Source organism: Mus musculus, chromosome 19 (genome assembly GCF_000001635.26).
Source record: "Mus musculus strain C57BL/6J chromosome 19, GRCm38.p6 C57BL/6J".
Taxonomy (NCBI): Eukaryota; Metazoa; Chordata; class Mammalia; order Rodentia; family Muridae; genus Mus; species Mus musculus.
The window spans coordinates 57629496-57648134 of NC_000085.6; the positions used below are offsets into that span (position 1 = coordinate 57629496).

Below are 18639 nucleotides of genomic sequence, written 5' to 3' on the forward strand. Positions count from 1 at the left end.
ACTGGTTAATGTTTTCAGCATTTTAGTACAATTTAGTTCAACAAACTTTGTTGTGCTAAGGATCTTTTAAGAATATTTTCATAATGTTTTGTGGAAGGGATTGGTTATCGACCTCGGGTCCTTTTCACAATGAGGGTTTCTAGCTACTTAAACTTTATTATGCATTGGTAGGGACGCTTTGGTTCTATTTTATGACTGTATTTGGAAGGGCATGCTTTTCAGGTTACTTTAAAAGTCTCTTTAGAACCACAGCAGCTACTTCTGCTCCTTACCTGTAGTCTTACTTTGCTCTTTGGAGTGTATCACCATTGAGAAAAAAAAAAAAATCGAAAGAGCCGAGTGCCTCCACTTAAAGGTCCTGTTTCAATGAAACTCGTTGCTTCTGCGTGTTGAATTTTTGTAACTAGCTTTATGCAAGTACAAATTGATGTGAGAGAACGTATTCATGCTAGTATGTAATTTAATATGGTTTCATTAAAAAATCATGAAGTATATAACTTCTGCCTTAATCAAGTATATAACATCTGACTTTTATTGCTGACTGAATTTTTAAGAAAAAGATTATGTGTTTTCAAACCTGTATTTTGACATCATATCAGTTTTTCCCTAGTGATTTAACAATTCGTAGAAAAATATCTGAAATAGATTTTAAATAAATTATGATGTCTAATTCTAAAAACATTATTTTATATATGATATCTGAATTTAGAGATACTTTTTCTTCTTTCAGTCCAAATGCAGTGCTAAGGTTAAGATTCAATCATTTTGCTACAGAATGCAGCTGGGATCATATGTATGTTTATGATGGAGATTCTATATACGCACCTTTAGTAGCTGTACTTAGGTGAGTAATTCTAATTACCTGATGAGTTTATTGACAGCTGTAGCGAAGTAAACAGCTGTGTAGGTTTTTTTATTTGAAGTCCAACCTATCGCCTTATGCTCTAATTTATGGTGGTTGTTGATGACTGGATTTCAAGAACTGTTTTAAAAAATACCCTTTGTGAACTATGACTCAACCTAAGTGTAAACGCGGTACACTATAGGAACACTAGACCGCTTTATAAATACGGGCTATGTCTACTGTATTTAGTTTTTCCTTTAAGCTGGCTTAAATATGTTTTCGTAAATCCGTTCAGAGGTACTTGGGTGAGTTCAGGCTGACAAATAAGCAAAGGTTTGTATTTTTTTTATAGTTGTTGTTCTGTGTTAGTAAACTGAGGAAATTTTAAATTCTGAAAACAAAGATTAAGTTATACTTGGTGTAAGGGTTTTTAGTAAAGGAAGGGTTTCTACAATTCACAGAAGTCTGGAAATCTTAGTTACTTCATAATATTTTATAAGTAGTTATATAATCGGGGCATTAATTTTGAAGTCATAGCATTTTAATATTAATTTAAACTTTTAAATAATACTGTGTCATTGGGAAGCAGTGAGTAGGCAGAAAATATGTGAAGTATAGAAGAAGTGTGAAAATGTAGATTTTGTATTCACCTTAGCCAGCATGGTTGGTGATATGCTGCCCGTTAGGTTATCACACAGCACCTGTCATGTTTTAGCACTGTCGAAAATTTGAGCGTAGATTGAAGCTTGCTGTTCGCACAGTGATTTTAATTTTAAATATTCTTTTCACTGTCTTGCAAATATTTTATTTCATCAGTCACTTGAAGATCTGTTGGACAAACGTTCAAGGGCTGGTATTCCAATTTTATCTTATGATTCTATAATTCGTGACTTTAAGAGTGAACCTGTACTAAGTAGTTTAGGTCTTTATTTTTGTGATATTGTTGTAAATACTTTTAGAACCCCTTAAATAAGATCTATCTATCTATCCTATTCTATCTATCCATTTATTGATTTTCTGTGTGTCTCTGTATGTGTGTGTCTGTGTGTCTGTGTGTGTGTGTGTGTCTGTGTGTGTGTCTGTGTGTGTTAGATCCCCTGGAGTTGGCTGTCGTGTGCCATCACAGATGGGTTCTGGGGACCGAGCTCTGGTCCCCTGCAAGAACAACTAACACTCAATCACTGAGCTCTTGGCCATCAGAACTTCCATTTGGAGTTTTCTGAACATTGCAAAAAGCATAGTTAGAAATAGTAATTTAAGGATACCAGATAGCGATGTAATAGACCCATGAGAATAGTTATGATGTAAGAAAATTTATTATACATATGATAGTGGGTTTATACATTTATTTTGACAGCACACCACTTTGCTATCATTAATTTTATGGGATTGTTGACTATTACATAGCTGACCGTATCTTTTTAGTTTTTTTACTTACCCAATGGCTTTACATTCATTTACCAATTTTTAACCAACTTTTTCCTGTTGCTGAAGGAGTCTTTCCTGAGATAATTATTATATGGAACTGGAGACATTCCATTATAAAGCATGCCTGTTACCTATCTTGAGTGTGCTGGTACGTTTATGTTAGATTGGCACAATCTGTGGTCATGTGAGAGGAGGGAACCTCAGTTGAGAAGATGCCTCCAGAGGATTGGGCTGTAGGCTAGCCTGTAGGATATTTTTTTAATTTGTGATTGACATGAGAGGGCCCATCCTGTTGTAGGTGGTAGCCTTGGACTGGTGGTCTGGGGTTCTATGAGAAGGCAGGCTGAGCAAGCCATGAGGAGTAACGCAGTAAACGGCACCCTCCGTGGCCTCTGCTGCAGCTCCCGCCTCCAGGTTCCTGCCCGCTTTGAGTTCCTGCCTTCCTTTCCTCAGAGGACCATGATTCAGAATATATAAGTCAAATAAAGCCTTTCTTCAAAGTTGTTCAGACACTGAGGGCATGGGAAACTCAAGTTTATTGAATATCTACTTGATGCAAAGCTTTATGGCTGCCAGTTTAGATGTCCTCTAAACCTCTCAGAAATCTGGGTGAAATTCTCTTATCCCCAACTTAACAACTGAGAAAAGTGAGACTCACAGAAACCATTTACTTCTAGACTGGTGATATGCCAGGATTAGGGTTTCAACCTCAACTCAAAAGCATATCCCGTTTAATTCTACTTTGCTAAGAAAACACATTTAATTAGAATTATAATACTATATATTTTACTCAGCCATCTACACAGGTAGGTTGAATAACCTACTCAAATACCAGAGAGTGCCAGAAGCCTGGAGGATATGGTGGGGAACAAGGCCTAGGTCTCTGATGAGTTCAGACGCCAAGACTTGCTAAGGAAGGGTTTCAAACCTGTCCTCTCTGTAGACACCAGTTGGGAAGTTAGGGGAATCCCTATCTTTCTTTCTTTCGATTTGGCCATAAATCCAGGTAACCCATGTTTCCTAATTGTTGACAGTCTTCAAGAGTGGTTCATAGAACTCAGCAAAGTGCAGTATTTGTGGCTAGAGTTCTTATTCATTATAAGAGTAGAAGGTGGAACTGGCCTAAAACGAGGGGCACAGAATGAGATTGGGAAGGAAGACAAACACCAAGTGTTGTGTCCTTAGGATGTGTCCGCCTGTCGCGTCAGTGCATGCTACACTTGGAGGCGCCCCTGAGTTTCAGGTGTCTGGGGTTGGTTTGCTGAGTCACTGGCCATGGGGAGGCTGAATCTCTATTCTGCCCTCCAGTATTATTAAGTCAGGTTGATCCCAGATGACTTCAACTCTTTAATCCCATTGTGACTTAGTTGGAATGACCGTCCAAAACCTGAAGTGTAACTTTAGATCCCACGATGAAAGGACCCATTGACAGAGACCGTCAAGACCTACTGTAAATAGCAAAGACAGTTTGTCACTTGAGAAATCTTTAGGAATTTGAAGGTCATATGCAAAAAACTGGCAGCAAAAGCTGCCCCTACTTTTTTTTTTTTAAACTACACAATACTTATCCATGAAGACAAATTTCCCATACCTATTATGCATAGTGCCATAATGTATAGTGCCATAATGTATAGTGCCATAATGTAAGAGGACTGTGTAGCCTGGGCGCATCCCTAGCTGTTAGCTCTGAATTATTTTAAGGAGATTGTTTTTGGTTTTATATAGTTGATTTACTCTGTGGGTTGTATTATCATGTGGATTTGTCCAAATAGTCTGGTATGATGTATAATAGGTGGAAGTTCCTTTTTCATTTATTGCTTAAAAAACAACTTAGTTTTAAAAATGTGTGTGTGTGTGTGTGTTTGTATATGTCTGTCTGTCTGTATATATATATATGTAATATGTATATCTATATAGCTATACCTATGTGTATCCGCCTGGCTGCCTGCTTGCCTGTGGGTATGCGGATTAGCATGGAGGCCGGAGGGGTCTGGTCTCCTCGAGCTGGGGTGACAAGTGACCTTGAGCTGCTTGATGTGGGTGCTGGGAAACAAACTTGGGTCTTCTGCAAGCGTGGCAGTTGCTTCTAACTGTCGAGCCATCTCTCCATAACCTCATTTGGTGCTTTTGAGCTGTTTGTAAGTCAGCAAGCAAACAAATAAGGTTTTCCTCTTTTTCAGAGAGCTCTCAAAGGTATCCTAAAGTGTTAGAAACATGTTTTTTTTTCTTTTTTTTGTCATTGCAATTGATTCTTTTGTTCTGTGACTACACAACTGCCAAGGGCCAGCTGCAGCTTAGAGAGGCATTCTGAGAGAAGGTGTGTTCGTGATGAAACAAATGACTCTTAAGTCAAATTGTGGGTTCACGCTGATGACCTGTGTTCTGCCTGAGATGGCCTGTGTTCTGCCTGAGATGGCCTGTGTTCTGCCTGAGATGGCCTGTGTTCTGCCTGAGATGGCCTGTGCTCTGCCTGAGATGGCCTGTGTTCTGCCTGAGATGGCCTGTGTTCTGCCTGAGATGGCCTGTGCTCTGCCTGAGATGGCCTGTGCTCTGCCTGAGATGGCCTGTGTTCTGCCTGAGATGGCCTGTGCTCTGCCTGAGATGGCCTGTGTTCTGCCTGAGATGGCCTGTGTTCTGCCTGAGATGGCCTGTGTTCTGCCTGAGATGGCCTGTGTTCTGCCTGAGATGGCCTGTGTTCTGCCTGAGATGGCCTGTGTTCTGCCTGAGATGGCCTGTGTTCTGCCTGAGATGGCCTGTGTTCTGCCTGAGATGGCCTGTGCTCTGCCTGAGATGGCCTGTGTTCTGCCTGAGATGGCCTGTGTTCTGCCTGAGATGGCCTGTGCTCTGCCTGAGATGGCCTGTGCTCTGCCTGAGATGGCCTGTGCTCTGCCTGAGATGGCCTGTGCTCTGCCTGAGATGGCCTGTGTTCTGCCTGAGATGGCCTGTGTTCTGCCTGAGATGGCCTGTGCTCTGCCTGAGATGGCCTGTGTTCTGCCTGAGATGGCCTGTGCTCTGCCTGAGATGGCCTGTGCTCTGCCTGAGATGGCCTGTGTTCTGCCTGAGATGGCCTGTGTTCTGCCTGAGATGGCCTGTGCTCTGCCTGAGATGGCCTGTGTTCTGCCTGAGATGGCCTGTGCTCTGCCTGAGATGGCCTGTGCTCTGCCTGAGATGGCCTGTGCTCTGCCTGAGATGGCCTGTGCTCTGCCTGAGATGGCCTGTGCTCTGCCTGAGATGGCCTGTGTTCTGCCTGAGATGGCCTGTGCTCTGCCTGAGATGGCCTGTGTTCTGCCTGAGATGGCCTGTGCTCTGCCTGAGATGGCCTGTGTTCTGCCTGAGATGGCCTGTGCTCTGCCTGAGATGGCCTGTGCTCTGCCTGAGATGGCCTGTGTTCTGCCTGAGATGGCCTGTGCTCTGCCTGAGATGGCCTGTGCTCTGCCTGAGATGGCCTGTGCTCTGCCTGAGATGGCCTGTGCTCTGCCTGAGATGGCCTGTGTTCTGCCTGAGATGGCCTGTGTTCTGCCTGAGATGGCCTGTGTTCTGCCTGAGATGGCCTGTGTTCTGCCTGAGATGGCCTGTGTTCTGCCTGAGATGGCCTGTGCTCTGCCTGAGATGGCCTGTGCTCTGCCTGAGATGGCCTGTGTTCTGCCTGAGATGGCCTGTGCTCTGCCTGAGATGGCTTTCCAGAGTGTTCTCTTCTGTGTATTCTGCTCCAGACAGCTTTCTCTTGCTATTCTAAAAAAAAACCTCTGGATAGCTCATCTCTTGCAGACCAAAAGGCTAGTCTTTTATTTTACGTATCAGTCCGGTCTTTGCTCCAGGTTCCCTTTTGATCATCCCATGGACCTGCCTCCCATGATCCCAGGTTTTTGATTCTTAGGAAGAGATAGCAATCACAAGAATGTACAGCCAGATGGCCGGGTGAGATCCCGCCTTGGAATGACCAATCTCAGCACTTCTGGACCTAAATCCACTCTGTCCTCTGTTGACCTTCAACTCAGGAATGCGGCATTTCTATGTGCCTGTCTTAGTATCTTTCTGACAAGCTGGCTCATAGCGCAGCTGTCTCTGTTCCTTTAGATCTGTGAAGCTCCTTATACAATTCATATTACATCCTTACATTTTTGCAAAGTGAATATTATAATTTTTGAACTCATGGTTTCAGTGTTCTTTCCCACAGCCTTAAGGGCTGTCCTGAAGGTCACAGCATTCTACTATTTTGCTGAGACATTACACTCACCCTCACCTCCCAGACTCATGCTGTCTCTGATTATTATAGAGTTATTAACCTTGGCAGAGAGGACATTCCTTGAAGGAGGAGCATGAAAATATGTACACTGTTATATAAACAAGCCTTACACCACAGCAACCACTAACCCATGTGGAGGCTCATGCCCTGCTGACTCTGTTCCAGGGGCAGGAAACCATGTTATACTGTTACACACATGGTTAAGCCGGACTCGGCACAACCCCCCCTGAGGAGCTATGAAGAAATACGTATTCACCATTGACTGGGCCCCAGCGACAGCAAAGAGACGATTCTGTACATGTTCAGCTTAGTGAATGAATGCGTCCGTTGGGGTTAGCTGCAGGAACGTGGGTGAATGGTCACTTACAGGGATGCAGTTGCACCCCTGAGAAGCCCTCCTACAGTGGATAAATGGCAAAAGCTGCACCCTCCAATCTCCCTGCCCAACATGTAGTCAACTGACTAGTTCCAGAGCTTCCCCAGCCTTTTTTTCTGAGCTGCTGAGCCTCGTGTGCCAGTCAGTGGCTTCCTGAGTCTTCCAGGCTTACAGTGTCCCTCCAGGAGGGCGTTTTGCTTGTTTTTTCTTAATTTGGAGGAAAAAGCTATAAAAATCAAAACAAAATAACAGCACTACCTCTGGCTCTTATATTCTTTTCTCTCCCTCTGTGTTTCCTAAGCCTCAGAGTGGTGAAGAGATGTTAGTTTATGTCTCCTTTTACAAGGTACACAACAGATGTAATCCCACTACTGTGAGAAACGCACGAATACATAAAACTAAGACTGTTATTATAGAAAGCAAACTCCGTTGACAGCCTTCTTTTAAAACCTGTCCTCTTTACCATCTTACCTAGTAGATGCAATAAAATCAGGGGTTGTTTACTTTTTAATTTGTATTTAAAAATAAAACATCTTTTGGCTCTCATTTTTCTATCAAATGTGGTTTGTTGGAGGGAATTCAGTCCCAGTGATGCCTAAATGTTACTTTAACTTTGGCAAAAATTTATTGCTTTGAGAAGTGAAAAACCTGAAAAAAGTTTCAAAAGTGAGTCTCAGAAATCATATGTAGAAGATATACCTTAATATTTTATTTTATAATATTCTAAAGGAACATATATAGTAGCAGAATGGGCCTGAAGGTGGGAAGTTTTGATGGTGAAAGGATATAAAATAACCACCCAATGATGGAAAAAGGTCCTGTAGCTGGACTGTGGTGATTCTACAAGGATATATTTAAACCCGGGTGTATGCTATGTAGGAAAATAATAATTTGATGAATTTAAATCAAATTCATTTAAATAAAAAAATCAATGAATTTAAATAAAAAACAGGAATCCACTAATTCACAATGTACAGTTTGTCAACTTCTTCATTCAATCACATGGTTTCACATATATAGAGAGGGTAGTCTGGTCTAAAATGAGGAATGTAGTTTTTCAGATAAACAGGGAGAAGAGAGTTCTGTATCAAAGCTTGGTATGGTGGCTCACTGCAGTAATCGTCATGAGTTCAGGGTCAACCTGGTCTGCAGTGTGAGACTATCTAAAAAAACAAAACTCAACAAAACGAAACTGAACAAAACCAGAACAACAAAAAACCCAACCCAACCCAAACCAAAACTAGACAAAAACCCAAAGAAAACAAAATAATACAAAAGAAAATAAAATGCATCTGACCAACCAGGCAAAGGAACATCTGGTTCTTAGAGCCTTTATACATTACCCAGCCTCTCAGCCTGCGTTTCTCTTGTGTGCTTATTGACCTAGATGAAATATACTATCTGGGTATATCTGTGCTTCAGTACAACTAAGGGAAGAATATCAAATAATCAAAAGCGCATATCTTAAAAGTGTCTGACACCTAGATCGTTGTTGTACAGTTTTAAGTGGATTTCATTGTAATCACTTAGTATTTCTTCTGGCTTCACTACTGTTTGGAGTCAGAGGGGAAGAAAAGAAGCTATTTTCTTTTTCAACTACTTGCTACAATGTTAAGGCAGCCTAGAATGAAGCCTTAGGACTGAGTTAAAGTTGTATAGCTGATTGTCATGGGATGGAGAACAGAATACAAAGGAGAGATGGGACATTTCAGTCCAAAGAGGGTCAGAAGAAGAGAAGGAGGAGCAGCAGGAAGAGGAGCAAGAGGAAGAGGAAGGTCAGGAGGAGGAGGAGGAGGAGGAGGAGGAGCAGCAGCAGCAGCAGGTGGCTCAGGAGCAGGAGGAAGAGGAGGAGAGAGGGGAGGTGGTGGGGCGCCTTGAGAGCATGTGTTAAGTGTATTATCAGCAGTCGGCCTGACAGTGTAGAAATGTGTAAGTTTGCTATTGGTTCTGCTGGTTCTCCAGTCTAACGTGTGTGCGCTCTGAGTTGGATGATGTTTTTGAGCATATTTTCTGTGCACAGCCACAGTGGATCCCCACATTTCTCGTTTCTGACCTCCTTTAGTGGCTTGATCGTTCCTGAAGTGAGGGGTAACGAGACCGTGCCTGAGGTGGTCACGACGTCTGGCTACGCGCTGCTCCACTTTTTCAGCGATGCTGCATATAACCTAACTGGCTTCAACATTTTTTATTCGTAAGTATTTGTTCAGCCTCACCTGGAAAAGCACACTGAACATATATGAATGTCCTCTGTACACGGAATAGGTCGGTATATTAAATTTCAATGTATATAGGATCGTTTTCTAAGTGACCTGGTATATTAGCAATATACCATAGATTGTCCTCTACGTCTGATTTTATGATCGTTTTCAAATCCTGAGTGTCTTGCACTAAGTTGTGCGGTTGGCAAGTTAATTACAGACTTAAAGTTGTCCATGTAAATGATGAGGTAAAGCAGCACCAGACTTGTTTACAGGAATAGCAGCACGTATGTGAGGTCGCATGGTGCCCTACGCTGCCATTTTGTGCTCTAACGTGGTTTCCTTGTAGCTTGAAGAGCTGTCGGAATTAAGGTCTGACAGTCCCTCTGTTCAAGGACATCCTGGGGGCTATCACTACATCATGGAATTCCATCTCTTTTACAAAGTTTTCACCTTGAGGAGAGTTGGTTTTCTCACGTTACACTTGAAGGAATTGAGGCACAGGAGATAAAAGTACATGGCTGTATGCTCTTATCTTTTAAAACCAGAACAGTGATGGTTGAAAATCTGTTATGTGTCTGACACTTTGTACAAAACTTGCTACCTGTGGAGTTTGACATGGTGACTGTACCTCTTTACAGGTGGGGGGAAGACTCCAGCAGTTAATCCATCTTGGGTTAGGAGTTCCTGGCTGGGACACTGGTACTCAGTCTTGTGGCTTGTCTTAGGTCTGTTTAAACTGCTCTTGCAGTCTTCATTTAATTTTGGTAGGTCTCCAGAGATTTACCCGTTTCTTCCAGATTTCCAGTTTATTAGACTATAGGTTTTCAGATAAGCTCCAGTGACCGATTGGGGCATCGTTTGTGTCTGTTGTACTGTTTTGCCTGTTGCCTCTAACTTGATTAGTTTGGGTCCTCTCTCTGTATTTGGTTAGTTTGGTTAAGGGTTTGCCAGTCTAGCTCACCGCTGTGAAGAACTCATCCTATTTCGTTCATTCTTTTTGTTGTTCATTTCTTTTCTGTTACTTTCTTCCTTGAGACTTACTGTTTTTCCCATCTACTGATTTTGGCTCTTTGTTTGTTTGTTTTAAATACTTCAAGTTTTATCGTTAAGACTTTAAATAGAGATTTCTGTGATTTTAATCAATGATATTTATAACGGTATGTTTTTCTCTGATAACCATGTTCATTTGAATGCATAGGTTCCTGTATATTGAGTTTTCATTTTGATTGTAAGTTTTAAAATTCATTCTGGAGTTTGTTTCTCAATCTTTATGAAATTGTATATTTTAAGTGTTCTGTTGGTTTCTGTTCATCCCGTTGTGGTCAGAGAGACTATGGGACATCGTTCCAGTTTTCTTGCCTCGTGTTCTACAATGTGGTCCACTCTAGAGAACGTTCCCATGGGCTGCTGGGAAGAACGTGCGGCCTGCAGCGTTTGAGCAGGGTAGCATTGACATCTGTTAAGTCCTTTGATGTGTTAACGTTGTAAGACTGATAAGTCTCCGTTGGATTTTGTCTGGGTGACCTGTGTTGTTGAGTGGGGTGTTGGCATCGCCTGTTGTTACTGTGCGGACATCAGTCTGTGCCTTTACATCCAACAGTGTTTGTCTTGTGAGACTGGACTTGCTTCTTGATATAATGATATGGTCTCAACAAATTATTCCGTTAGTCAATATGGGAATTACTTTTTTCTTCTTCTGACCAATTCCAGGTTGAAGTCTCCATTGTCAGATGTTATAAGTTCTATATGTCAGCAGGTGGCTGGTTTCTCTACGGATCTTCCTTTGTGCAGGTTCAGTGTTCATGGGGTCTTTTAGCTTTTCTTTATCATGAAGACTTTCTGACTTCTTCAGTTAGGTCAGACAGTTCTGCTAAGTTCCTGTCTCTAAAAGATTGTGTTACGGTGCAGGTCTTGTGAGAAGTCCATGTGATTCGGATTAGTGTCTGTATGTGTGACTTGATGCTTTCCTTAGACTGCTTTCAGTATCCTTTGTTTGGTATACTTAGTATGCTACCTGTATGCTACTTTTCCTGTACACTTAGTACTTTTCCTGTACACTTAGTACTTCTCCTGAATGCGTAGTACTTGTCCTGTACACGTAGTACTTTGCCTGTGTTTGAGACGAGGGCTTCTTCTCTGGTCTTGACTGGTGTGCTGCATGCCTCCTATATCTGATAGCCATTTTCCTCCTATGTTTGGGAATTTTTCTGCTATGGTTTTAATAAATGTATTTCCTATGCTTTTAGTTTATACTTTTCTATGACCGTGATTTAGAAGTTTTGTTTTAAAGTGGTGTCTGTCCTACAGGCCTTGCACGCTGTGTTCGTAGGTGCTTCACGGTTCTGAGTGTTTTATGTCTGCCACCTCATCTTTAAGCCCTGCTGCTGTGGTACTTTACCTGATCTATCGGCAAGGTTTTCCTATTCGCCTACATTTTTAAATTAACTCCTTGAGTTTTCCATTCCACAATTTCTAATTCATTTTTCCAATATTTTTATCTTTTTGCTGAAGTCTTACATCGGCTTCATATTTTATTCAGCTATTTGTAGCTTCTGAGTTTATTCAGGAGTTTGTATTCCCTTTGATTTTGTTCAACATTTATTTCTACTTAAAATATTTTAAATTAATTTTCTTAATGCACATGGATGGGGTGGGGTGTGTGTGTGTGAATCTGTGTATCACATGCATGGGTGTTGTGTGTGTGTGTGTGTCTATGTATCACATGCATGGGTGTTGTGTATGTGTGTGTCTATGTATCACATGCATGCCTAGTGTTTGTAGAGGCCAAAAGAAGATATTGCACCCCCAGAACTGGAGTTACAGACAGTTGTAAGCCTCTATGTGGGTGCTGGATATTGAACCTGTGTACCCTAGAAGAATAGCCATTGCTCTTAACCACTGAACCATCTCTCTAGTCCCTTACCACATTTGATTTCATTAAAACCCTTTTATATCTAGAAGTCCAGGGGTAAAGTAATGAGAGGTGCTCTCAGATGCTTCTAGAGACATAGCCACAGGAGTCATTTGTCATTTTTTTCTTTTCTTTAAGAAGATAGAAATTGCTAATGGGAAAATTTTTCTTCAGGAATAAAGTATTTGAAATACTTCTGAATCAGTGGTTTATTATGGGATCTCGTCATACTACATATAATGTATCCAGATGTGTACACATTGGAAGTATATGTATAGCAGAATAGAGGCAGTCACGGGCATTAAAACATGTCTTCTGTGACTGTGTAAGTGGTGGCCTGTGTCTTAAGGTGCTAGAACTAAGTAAGTTCTTGGTTCTCTTAAGTTTTAGGAGTTCAAAATATCTCTCCTTAACATATCTATTCAGAATATTTATTTACGTCTCTATAAACATCACGCTTGGAGCCGGGCGTGGTGGGGCACACCTTTAATCCCAGCACTCGGGAGGCAGAGGCAGGTGGATTTCTGAGTTTGAGGCCAGCTTGGTCTACACAGTGAGTTCCAGGACAGCCAGGGCTATACAGAGAAACCCTGTCTCGAAAAACCGAAAAACAAAAAAAAAAAACAAAAAACAAAAAAAAAACAAACAAAAAAAACCCAAAAAACAAAAAAACAAAACAAACAAACAAAAAGAAACCAAAACATCACACTTGGAATTGTGCAGGTGCTTCAGACGTTGAGGGGAGCCCTTGAAATCAGAGTTTTGTTAGCAGAAGACATCTTGTGAATGAACTAAGACGCGCAGCATAAGTAACAGTGAGCTGAGAGGCGTGGAGGAGATGGAATGACAGCTGGGACCTGGGAGGCCGAGGCAGGCAATATACGAATGGTATCTGAGCCCGCGAATTATGTTTTGCAGGATCAATTCCTGTCCTAACAACTGCTCTGGTCATGGAAAGTGTACAACCAGTGTCTCTGTTGCAAGTCAAGTGTATTGTGAATGCGACAAATACTGGAAAGGGGAAGCATGTGACATTCCTTACTGTAAAGCCAATTGTGGGAGTCCAGATCATGGCTACTGTGACCTAACAGGAGAGAAACTCTGTGTCTGCAACGATAGTTGGCAAGGTAAGGCGGCGCTGGGATGGCATGGGGTTGGTGCGGGGTTGGCGCGGGGATGGCCGGGATGGTACGGGTTTGGCCGGGGATGATGCGGGGTTGGCCGGGAATGGCGTGGGGTTGGCCGGGGATGATGCGGGGATGGCTGGGGATGGTGCGGGGTTGGCCGGGGATGGCGTGGGGTTGGCATGTGGGCGGCTGAGGGTGGCTAGTGGCCACGTGGAGATGGTGGGTGCAATGCTACACGCATTGATTTAGTTTGCACACCCAATACTCAGGTGTTTTTGTTTTTTGGCTTTTTTGCGGGGGCTGGGGATGGTATGTTTAGGTTAACAGTTAAGTTCTTAGCATCTGCATTTTCATAAATAAAGTTGGGAAAGACCTGTCTACATGCTGTTTTAGAGATTAAGTGAAGTTACAGGTTAAACTTAAAATTGGAGGCATGTGATCGTTATAATCCTCTGTACTCTTTTTGTTGACTCCTCAGAGCCTGGATGACGTCACCAGACTTACTCTGTGGTGTCTTCAAATTTACCTCATAATTGGTAACATACTGTACTGCAAAAAGTAAATTCAGTTTTACAGTTATAGGAGTGCTTAAAATGTTTTTCTTAGGAAAGACTGACCCCTTGTGGCTATTTTAAAAAAAGGACAGAGACTATTTCAATAAATAAAAGTTTAGCTGCTTGCTGTAAAAGTCAGATTCCTTGAAAAGAATTCTAAAATCTTCTGTCTGTCATTAAAGATTAGCTTTAAAACACATTGAAGAGTTTTGGGTTTCTTAAGCATATTAAGTCATATATTTCTCATTGTGGAGACAAACTAAAGGATACGTATAGTTATCTGGAATCATCTCTTCAGGTCTAATTTGCTGGTTCCGTTTGCAGAGAAGCATCTTTGTGCTAATATAGTACTTTTTGACAGAGGGAACTTTGATGCACACATTACATAATCCAGAGGCGTATTAAACACACGACAGCAGTTGGAGCAGTTCTCGCTGACCTAAGAACCACACAGGCACACTATAGCAGTGATTTCCTGCAAAAGGGCTTTTATTATTGATAATATATTATTTATGGTTATGACAAGTGTAAATTCTCAAGTGTTTATTAGTAGTGGGGCTGTGTATTTTAAGTTAGTTAATCACTTGCCAATTTTGTGTCCTCAGAAAGTGCTTTGAGGCTTTTTCCAACTTAAAATTTTAAACTAAAATCTTTTCATTTTCCATAGTGATAGTTGTAGATAAATGGCATTTAAAGTTCAGCTAGAGAAGTCAAATATGGCTTATATACAGTGCTTTCCACACGAGACTCATCTAGTTCTGTGACTCAGCATAACAGAGCTGAGCAAAAGATACAGAAAGCCTTCCCCCACATTAGCATAGCTCTCCCTAACAACATTTGCCAGAATGAATGGTGTGCCTGTTAAAACTGGCGAACCTACATCAATAGATCACTGCTACCTAAAGTCATGGTTTATATTAGAGTTGTATTGGTTAAAGGTACCATGGCATCCACCCACCTTACAGTATAGCGCAGAAGCGTTTCTCACACCCTGTACTCCGCCTCGTCATAGGTCCTTCCCTCAGCTGTCAGCAGCCAGTGACCTTCTTCTGTCTCCGTAGTTTTGGCTCTTCTGAATGTGATATGGAGTCTCTATGGCACTCTTGGTGTATTCTGAGAAGTTTATGCGGTTTAGTAGTGCACAAGTGAAGATGGGTGTGCTCTCCTTAAGTGATACAATCATTGATACCATGTTGTACATATGTGGTCTGTTGTTGATGGCAACATTGTTCTGTGATGGGTGACTGTAGCAGAAACTATGTAGCATGTAGGGTTAAGGGGTACCTTCTTTTACTTGGCATTCTGTGTTAAAGTTTCTCTCCTGTGCTCCAGTGACTTGCAGCCCATTTATTTGTAGAATGAGCAATGTTCATTGTGTGGATGTACTGCAGTTTCTCTGTTGATTCATTAGGACCTCTCGGTTCCTTCAGGTATTTTTAATGTAATATCATTTCTTTTAATTTTATGTATCTTTTGGAACAGGATTCACAATGTAGCTCAGGCTGGCCTCAAACTTTTGGTGATCTATCATAGACCCTTGAATGTATAGAATTTTTCAAATATTAAATCACATTAGGAAAAAGGTGTTTTGGAAAACGTTTATCTCTTAAGTTTATCTGTAATAATTGGATAAAGAAGATATTTTAAAACTAAATAAAAATCAAAACATAAAAAATTTACTTTATGTTCACGTGTAAAGAATAATCAGTTTCTCAGGGGCCTCCAAGATGTGGCAATATGCTATAGCAACTGCCTCAATCCAAGTGGCTTTCAGTTTTTTCCTTTATGTGACTTTCTGAATCCTTGGGCTTTTGTTAGAGCAACATAAGTATTTAAAACTTGATTGAGCAGAAGGGAAGTTGTGGTGCTGTTTGGAAGAGACCAGTGTCTTTCCAGCATTGATGAATTCCTTTTTGCAAACAGAGCTCACTGAGTTTTAGATCTGGCAGCTACATACTGTATTTCTAGTCTAACCTTACAGCCAGTGTGGATACCATGGTCAGTGGGATGTGCAAAGGAGTGCCATGTGTACATATACAAACTAGCTCACTCTGATATTTCTCTGGCCGATGCCGACAGCTCTAGTAACCAAAACACCCACCGCCCATTAGTGCTTCTGGAGGTTGGAGGTCTTAGATTAGAAATGAGAAAAACCAGGTTCTGGGGAGGGTTATCTTGGTTGCCTTCTTGCTGTGTTTTCCTCTGTCAGAGCTATGGCAAGAACACATGCGTGTGCATCTCGCACACTTTCTCATCCATCACATTAGGGTTTAGGGCTTATATCTAGCAATTTTGGTAAACCCAAACAAGCATTCAGCCTGTAATGTGCTGATTCTTAGAGTGGATGATTCTTATAGTCACTTCAATTTATTAAGAAATCATCCCAGCTCACAGGCTTATTTTCGGTAAGTCAACTAACCTGTCTAGTTATTAATTTCATCTTCTTTAGAAAGATACATTGACATTTGTCTGGGTCCTAGGATGACAACTCTATAAAGTATTAAAATGTATTCATTCGTACGATTCTGTTTGTATGTGGTGTATGCATGTGCGCATATGGTATGTGCATGTCTATGTGTGGAGGGCAAGAGGCTGACCCTGGGTGTCTTCTGAGATTGCTATGTACTTTATTCGTTGCGGTGGGCGAGGGGAGCTCTCTTCCTGAACTGGAGCTCATAAGTAGGCTAGACTTGGAACTCCCAAGGATCCACTTGTCCCTTTCCCTCAGTGCTGGGTTACTGTGGATGTGTGCCATCACTGTCAGCTTTGGGGTGGATGCTGGTGATCCTAACGTGGAGCCTCATGCTGGCTCAGCAGCCATTTAACAACTGAGCCGTCTCCCTGCTCTGAAATAGTTTCCTAAGGACTAACGCTATAGTGACATTTCCTTTTTTAGTAAGTAGATACTTGATAATAGCTCTTGATTTAATCATCTCTTTTTGTAACCAAGCTTAATGCATTTTATTAACCTATAAAATTTGCATTTGTGAATAATACTTGAAGATTAGACATACTGTTTAGGTATTCTGTGAACACGAGACCAGACTAATAAAATTGGTAGTTTGGTTTTTTTTTTTTTTGTGCCTAGAATAAATGTTAACCAGGATGCTTTCCGTTCTACTTTATTATTTTAAATGTCTGTGTATATAGCCTTGGTGGCTGTAATGATCAGAAATAGGTCTTTAGGATGTTAAAGTTATTCTTTTCTATGTACATGTATCTCATGTATCTCGATAATAACAATGATTTTCAGAATGAGTGCCACAGGGGCTCAAGGGGCAATGACCCTTTTCTGCTCCAACCAAGATGCTATCACTTTGGAATAGTTTCTATATTGAGATTCCACATACAACTTTATTTTAGCCTCATTGCCCCTCAAAATTGGGACGTTGGAGATCACCGATTTCTGCTTAGACAGACAAACAGACACCCCTTTATAATGACATAATTTACCTAAATTGTGTGAACCATATTCTTAGAAAGGTTGTAGAGTGATGACTACCAGTCATGTGACTTATTGCTTGCAAAGTTAACCATTGTATAGTTTGAGAGCATTTAAAATACATTGAAACAGATAGTAGGGCTTTAGTGATTGCTTCTGTGAGCCTAGTACACATGCAGACTATTTTTCTGCTGTAACAAATGCTTTTCAGTGGAATTGGAAGATAGCACTCTTTAAAGATGTTTTCTCATCTTGCTTCCCCCCCCACCTCCCCCTTCCCCTATTCTTTGGAGAATTTGAGATTTCAGTATACATGTTAAATGATAAGTGGAAGAAAGAAAAATGGTGGATATAGCAAATTAATATAGGAATGTTAAATGATATAAGAAAGGCACTGTAGGAATTAGTTTCACTTTAAACATTGTGACCAATTATTTAGTTTGAGCAAAACAATATATCTAACATATTAAATGAAGGCACATAATCTTTGAGTTATTATAAGTTTAATTCTGGATGGTTATAATGAAATAAATGTTGCAATATAGTGAATCATGTGTATTTTTCCTAGGTTCCCAGAGCACAGTGTGATTATATGTTTATACAATACTGTATACGTGTACAATTATAATTTTAAATGTACAATGAAACTATTATAAAAATGTACAATCATAATTAAAAACATTTTACTGCTCCAAAGTGGTAACAGTCACTTGTGATGTTACTGAGCCTCCTTTGCTGGGGGAGGGTCTTGCCTCAGTTTTATGGCTACCAGTGGTTACTGGTAATGGCTGCAATTGCCGTGGGAGGTCAGATTGCAGATCAATAGGGTTGGTGTGATCCACTGCATCTTACCCGAGAAGAACTTTTCAACACCGGTGTCTACCCTCTCAAGCCTCTTCCCTAACCAAGCAATATTCTAAGTCTTATCCTCAAGTGTCCACATCGTCGTCAGCAGCAGACTCTGTACTCGCAACCCAGTTTTTGTCATCACAAGGAGTAGCTCTTGTTTCAGTTCTCTCTCCGTGCTTTGCTTCTGGTCCCTTTGCTGTGCCCACCCGATCAACAGTCACTTTTACTGTGGCAGAGTCACTTAAAAGCACTCACGGGATTGATACCTCCCTTAGATTCCTTTGAATGCTGGTATTTTGACCTTCCATAATCTCTGATTCTCTTACTGCATCAGAGTGGCGACGTTTCCAGCTCGGCCAGTGCCATCATCAGCGCTGGACTGCTTGTTGCCATCCAAATGAGCCCTGGCGGGTCACTCTGTGGAGCTATCTCTGCTCCGGCCCCCACACGCCCCCTCCCACACACTCTTTGTAAACCAGCCTCTGCCAGCCCCACAGTCGTCTCCTCTCCTTACCTTTCTCAGCTTTCAGAGAATTGAACAGAGTGAAGGTTTACTGAGGTCCGCACTCAGCCGCTGGGTTGGGTTTTGTTTAAAGTGATGTTTGAGTGGTTTGCTCTCCCACTGAAAGCCCCAAACCTGGCTGTTAGCAGTAAGGGCAGT

The 18639-nt window shown here is 41.4% G+C and overlaps 1 protein-coding gene across 7 annotated transcripts in view; it reads left to right on the forward strand.

Annotated features, from left to right (window-relative positions):
• The window catches only part of Atrnl1 (attractin like 1), a 522384-nt gene that overhangs the window by 18536 nt on the left and 485209 nt on the right, over positions 1-18639 (forward strand). For 6 of the 7 annotated variants that reach the window (XR_001782587.1, XM_006527049.3, XM_006527051.3 and 3 more), the window contains exons 3-5: positions 731-844; positions 8957-9085; positions 12925-13133. Coding sequence is in view for 5 of the 7 variants with exons in the window: in XM_006527049.3 (XP_006527112.1) it covers positions 731-844; positions 8957-9085; positions 12925-13133 (452 nt within the window). In the remaining 2 variants the exon portion in view is untranslated. The remainder of the gene's footprint in view (positions 1-730; positions 845-8956; positions 9086-12924; positions 13134-18639) is intronic. The other variant, XM_011247244.1, reaches the window with a different exon arrangement.